Source organism: Parambassis ranga, chromosome 6 (genome assembly GCF_900634625.1).
Source record: "Parambassis ranga chromosome 6, fParRan2.1, whole genome shotgun sequence".
NCBI classification, from domain to species: domain Eukaryota; kingdom Metazoa; phylum Chordata; class Actinopteri; family Ambassidae; genus Parambassis; species Parambassis ranga.
This window is the reverse complement of record NC_041027.1, coordinates 5,392,084-5,397,865: the sequence shown is the minus strand read 5'-3', so window position 1 is coordinate 5,397,865 and position 5,782 is coordinate 5,392,084. Positions and strand designations below refer to the sequence as shown.

The 5,782-nt window shown below is 42.1% G+C and overlaps 2 protein-coding genes across 2 annotated transcripts; both read left to right on the top strand.

Moving 5' to 3' along the window:
• The first annotated feature begins 2,508 nt into the window (after window positions 1-2,508).
• On the top strand, window positions 2,509-3,541 carry pyurf (PIGY upstream open reading frame). The gene is made up of 2 exons (XM_028408081.1): window positions 2,509-2,772; window positions 3,367-3,541. Exons 1-2 carry the CDS (start codon window positions 2,570-2,572, stop codon window positions 3,506-3,508), a joined length of 345 nt encoding a protein of 114 aa, XP_028263882.1. The 5' UTR covers window positions 2,509-2,569; the 3' UTR covers window positions 3,509-3,541.
• Window positions 3,542-3,599: 58 nt separating this feature from the next.
• LOC114437416 (phosphatidylinositol N-acetylglucosaminyltransferase subunit Y-like) lies at window positions 3,600-4,047 on the top strand. Its single transcript, XM_028408082.1, has one exon. It carries the CDS (start codon window positions 3,633-3,635, stop codon window positions 3,843-3,845), a length of 213 nt encoding a protein of 70 aa, XP_028263883.1. The 5' UTR covers window positions 3,600-3,632; the 3' UTR covers window positions 3,846-4,047.
• The last annotated feature ends 1,735 nt before the right edge of the window (window positions 4,048-5,782 follow it).

Below are 5,782 nucleotides of genomic sequence, written 5' to 3'. Positions count from 1 at the left end.
GAACTCTCATTCAGATTCTCCGATGTGCCATCTGTAGGAAACTCAAGAATACATAACATCTTTATGTTAATTCTGTGCGGTGAACTTTAAAGTTAAGTTATCATTGTAAGTTAGAGTCCTGGGGCAGATAGGGAATAACTTGTTAATGGTTTCCTGAGATAATAAAATCTGGAAATGGAGGCTTTTACTTTGTTAACACAGTGGAAGCTGAGGGAGTGAAGTAATTTGGCATTACCATAAACTCAGTATGTGGGTCAGTGGTAATTAGACTAATGAGTTGAACTATTCTGTTATGCAGTGAAAGCCTGTTTAAAGGTGTGCAGCCTTGACAGTCTTCACTTCATCATTATGAAACAAGCAGGATTCCACTCGTCCACCATGACAGCTGCTGCTCAGGGGGTAAGTTGCAAGGAATAAAGGAAGCATCAAATATCAGCAGCAGGTTGTGGAGGCAGTTTGTCACTGAAAGACATCTCCCCAATACAAACTTAAAAAAAAACAGACCATCACTGAGAGCTCTGTGCACAGGTGAGCAACTCTGAAAAGGTCAGCAGAGGTGTGGGATTGATAAAAGATGTCAGCTATCACCGGGGAGGAGTGGGTTTGATGAAGAAGACACTGTACAGAAAAAAAGATGCACATCTTTCCCCCACATGTAGAAGTGAACCACACACTGAGGACACTCAACGGGTGGAAAATTTAACACATAAACAATCTTCCTAACTAGGACATGAGGCTTCAAGCGGTGCAGCCATGAAGGTCTGATGCACAAAGACACCGTAAAGCAGCATTGTGCACTAAGTAGCATTTGTTTTGATGGCAGAGATTATGAGCAATCCCTTCTTTGGCCCAGAAAGCTTAGAAGTTATTAGTGCTGTAACAGCCCTGGCAAAGACCTACTCACTTTTCTGCCAAGTCCGAGCCGCCTGTTGGTGAGGGGGCTGTGTTGTCACAGGGGAACGGCGAAGCCTTTTTTGGGTCGGACTCCAGGTTTTTCCTGTTGAGGACACTGTGATAAAATCAGGCCTATCCGCGGTTACTGTGCTGCAGTATGTGGCCATTCAGGCCAAAGCAGCGACTCACACAGTCATCCTTGAATCAGCATCTACACACAACATGTGCAGCGGCACGATCCTGGCAAAAACAAAGACTCACTATACAGAGCAGAGAGATTTTTAATGCTTTAAAACCAAACTTCCTCACACACACATTATAAAATAGCCTTATTCTCATAGTCTGTTTTGCAAGTTTTTGCTGCTATAATAATTTCATCACAATTTGTTTCCATAGCAAACATTATTGTGTTAGCATTGTTTTCTTTCCTAACCTCTCTAATTCTTTGGCTCATGTAACTTCACAGCTTTCATGGCACAGATATTGTCTCTGTGAAACCTCATCAGCACTTCAAGAGCGATGTTGTGTGAAATTAGATCAGATCATTAGGACTTTTAGTGGCTGGTGTCCAGATGTTCTTCAGATCACAATCAACCAACTCTGAATTTATTTTGGTCTACAGTTATGAGATTTAGATTCCGTTTCACAAAAAACTCAGTCATTTGTGCTATGATGCAGCTCCTTCTGTTTTCGATATGTCAACCCTGTTCACTATTACAGTTTTAGCAGCCTCAGCGCTCAGTGGAATATGTCGAAGATGATGGATACCTCTCATGAGTAAACAGGCCCACAAAAGAAAAAAAAAAGAATGCATGGCCACTATGCTGTATGCTGTAGCCCTGGCGGCTATGAAAAGCAAAAGAAAACTACATTAGGAGGTCTGTCATGTAGCGAGCAGTGGGATATATTACAGCTAGAAGCAGTTTTAAAACAAGTTGGGACACTGCCAAGAAAGTCTCAGAGCAATATCCTCAGCCATATGGATGAGGGAATGCATTCTGCTCTAGCTGGCACCAGGATCTCTGACAATGTTTAATATTGTATGGCTACAACCTGCTGGGAAATCATGTTCAGGACGTCTGCTGGGCTCAAATGAAACCACAGTACAAACAGCAAGTGTTCACAAACTATGTATCTACAATAGTTTCTTCCACGTAACCCAAATGATAGGACATCTCTGATTTGATTATTTTTGGGAAAATTGACCACAATACTGTAGGCAGCAGAGCTCTCATAAAAGATTTATTTGTATTTTTTTATCAAAAGTTGGAGTAGTGCAGCATCTAGTGTAGTCTAGCTGATCAAAGTCATGACATTCATGTTATTTTAATGTTCTTTTTCATGTTTTGAGATCCAGTTGAGGTCAACTCACCAAGAAAGAAATGAGCTGAACAGCGCAACACTGCCACCATGCGGACTTATTTGGAAACCACGGAAACAACCATTCTCTCAAATTGTATACATAAGTATGACAATTATATATTCAATATAAAAATATGGGTACTTCAATAGTTAGACATGGCAAACTCCCAAGACTGATCATTTTATTGAAAGACAGACGCTAAAGAAATTATGAAGCGGAACGTTCGACTGCTGTTTACCGGAAGTCCCGGTTACACAGACACTGTTGCTTCCTGTTCAGGACTTTGCCCAGCTTGCTGAGCAGATTTTGGTCATGTTTAAGAATGTTTTAAGTAGGCTGGGGATAGAAACGGTTCGTTTCCACCGCAATGTGAAACACAGACCGTTAATACAGACGTTAACTTCTGCCTCCGTGTCGGCGAGGAGCTTTACGGACGTGAAGGACGAAGTGCAGCCGCCTTTCGATCCGTCTCTGCTGGACGTCCTCGTTTGTCCGCTGTCCAAGAAGCCACTGAGGTAAGAGGGAGACACACAACAAAACACCTGTTCGGATGTCTGCCGGCTGCCGTACGTCACTGTACCATGTGCATATGTCGGACACACGTCTGTGTCGTTTCTCACAAACCAGTAATGGACTCTGACTGTCTAATGGTTGTCTGAGGGCTGGTGGTTAGGAGGAGACTAGGGCCCCCCGCTTTATTGTAGAGCCCAGAGACCTGCAGGTTGGCTTCACTTCTCATTCTAAATTCGCTCCACTCCCATATCAGTCTGTAAGAACAAAGTGGATATTAAAAAATGATGAACTGGGTCTGTATTCACAAAGATCGGGAAAAGTAAAGGCTGTTCTTTGTCGAAAATTGACTTTTTTTGGTGAGGATAAACGTGAAAAACGTTAGAGCAGAGGAGGCCAAAGAGTTTCTTAAACAGTTAAAAATTATAGAAAGATGGATTGTTAGAAATATCTAAACACTCAGATAGTGAGTAGTATTGCATTAGTTTTCTGAAATCTTTATTCTGTATGTGACAAATAGCGCACACTGTTTGTAAGCTTTATGTACTAAACTTTTGTGTAGTCACAAAAAAATTGAAAGAATTATTTATCTCCCCCAGGTACGAGGCTCAGACCAACGAGCTGGTCAACGAGGAGCTGGGCATCGCCTATCCCATCGTTGACGGCATACCCAACATGATCCCTCAGGAAGCTAGACTCATCCAGAAAGACGCAGACACTTCAAACACTCCAACACAATAATACAAACTCCATAACTTCAGCTGACCCAAAGACAAACACTCTCAGCACTTTTGTTAAGCGGTACTGGATCATATCTGTGTTTGAGGTTTAATAATTACCCACTACCAGACACCATTCAGTCAAGATGTTTTCCCTGTCTGTGATGGTGGGACTGGTCCCCATAGTGTCCCTCTTCGGCTTGTTCTACTCTGCTGCAGTGGATGAAAACTTCCCTCAAGGCTGCACCAGCAGCAGCAGTCTGTGTTTTTACAGCCTGCTGCTACCGGTCACCATCCCTGTCTATGTCTTCTTCCACCTCTGGAGCTGGATGGGGATCAAGCTCTTCAGGCACAACTAGACTGTTCTCTGCCAGATCTACCATCTCTGAAGTGTTTTTAAAACCTCTGTGTGTAATGTAACATACATTTTTACACATTGGGTTACTTGGGAGGATAACAGTTGTTGACAAATGAAGGAGTATGTCCATATACAATGTTACACATGTACTACTTCTATGATAATTGAATTACTAAAGCTCAATAAAGGACACTGTTAAGGAATTTGGTGTGTTCATACTCGAAACACTTTAAAAAGTGAATCACATCATAAAACTTTAATATTTAAAAGACAAGAGTATTAACTACAATTTGTTTTTGTTGCCATGCACAGAAACTGATTAAAATGAGCAACTTTAAAAGTCACCAACATTACATAACTGTAACTTAAAAACAACTTTGAATTAAGGTTTAATCAATTTGAAAAGAAATGTTTTTATATCCCAAAAGTTTATTTTTCAGTGAAAATGTTCTTTTTCTTCCTAACAGCCATTTTAATTATATACTGTTCTCTTTCATAGTGTGACTTGAAACTTACTGCTCTTAACCTCAAGCTAAGAAAACACTGAACATATGTAGAACATGTTAGAAACATACAGACTGTGGCCACAGCTTGGTGTCCAGAAACACCTTACTCCCCCTCAGTGTGCCTTCTTGCTTTTGACATCTCCGCCCTGAACCAGTTTCATCAGTGGGGACTCTGGCCTGGGTGAATGTCCGTCTCCCTTGGTCTTGAAAAAGAAGGATTCGTTGAGCCTCATCTGGACTCCTCTGATCTGAAATCCAACGGAAAGACATTTTATTATTTATTTATGCAATCTTTAACTAATACCAAAGAGCTCCTGGCAACATTAAGTGTTTCAGTCTCAACTTGCTGTTATCTCTGTTCTCACCTGGGTCATGTCCAGCTTACTGGTGCGGCAGGACAACTCATTGTCCTCACTAGAGGTTGTTGTGTTGATAGACTTGTGCTCACACTCAGACTGTGGGCTGGGGGTAGTATCAGCATGACTAGAATGTTCCTTCTTTACTTCTTTTACTTGTGACAAATCAGATGGATTCATGTCTCTGATAACTTTCATTTCTCCTTTCTGGTCATCTGCAATCTTTTCTTCTAATGTCTTCCCTGTGTGCTTCAGACTCAAGTCTAAAGGTTTCACATCCTGGAAGCAAACAGTGGCTCTAATTTTCTTAGAGAAGTGCAGGTAGGAGGAGAGCTCAGTGGTGAAGAAGTTTTCTGTCTGTGTCGAAGTGCTTACTGTAGATGGGGGGAGTGGAGTCACGTCATTTGTGTGTGTGGGGCACACAGGAAGGCGCTGGAGTGAAGTATGCTTCTCTCCAACATTCACAACCACTGGCTCATCCAAGTAAGTATTTACCTGACTGGGCCCCACATATTCAGGACTGGATCGTTTCTTGTCTGTAAGTGTTGATTGTGACCCCATCTTAGTCTGAAAGGAGATTTTTCTCCTCCTTTCTGTTTTTGTCTGATGTGAGTCCTGTAAACATCTGTCATCATAAAACTTTTCTATCTCAGCCACATATGTCTGCCCCTTGTCTTTCTGCGTGAGAGGAGACACGGCGAAAGCTTTGGTGTCTTCACTGGAAGGTTCAGAGGCTGATGATCTGAATATCTTCTGGGTGATAAACAAGTCCTGGCTGTTGATATCATCGCTGGTGCACTGAGAGCCATTATCATGCACTTGAGCCTGGCCTGCTGTGACCTGAGAACAACTGTCACTCACTGTCACAGGGTCCTCCTCCCCTCTGGGTGTCGAAGAGACAAATCTTGAACATTTGACGTTTATGGAATGTGGATGTAATTCAAGCATCACTTTCTTTTTTCTTTTGGTGCTCTTCATAGAGTCTGGCATCACATGATCCAGCCTCTGATTTAGAGGGGGCTTTGATGCTTTAGGCTTCTGTGTAAACATCACTGAGTCGTGTAGGTCTGAAGCCA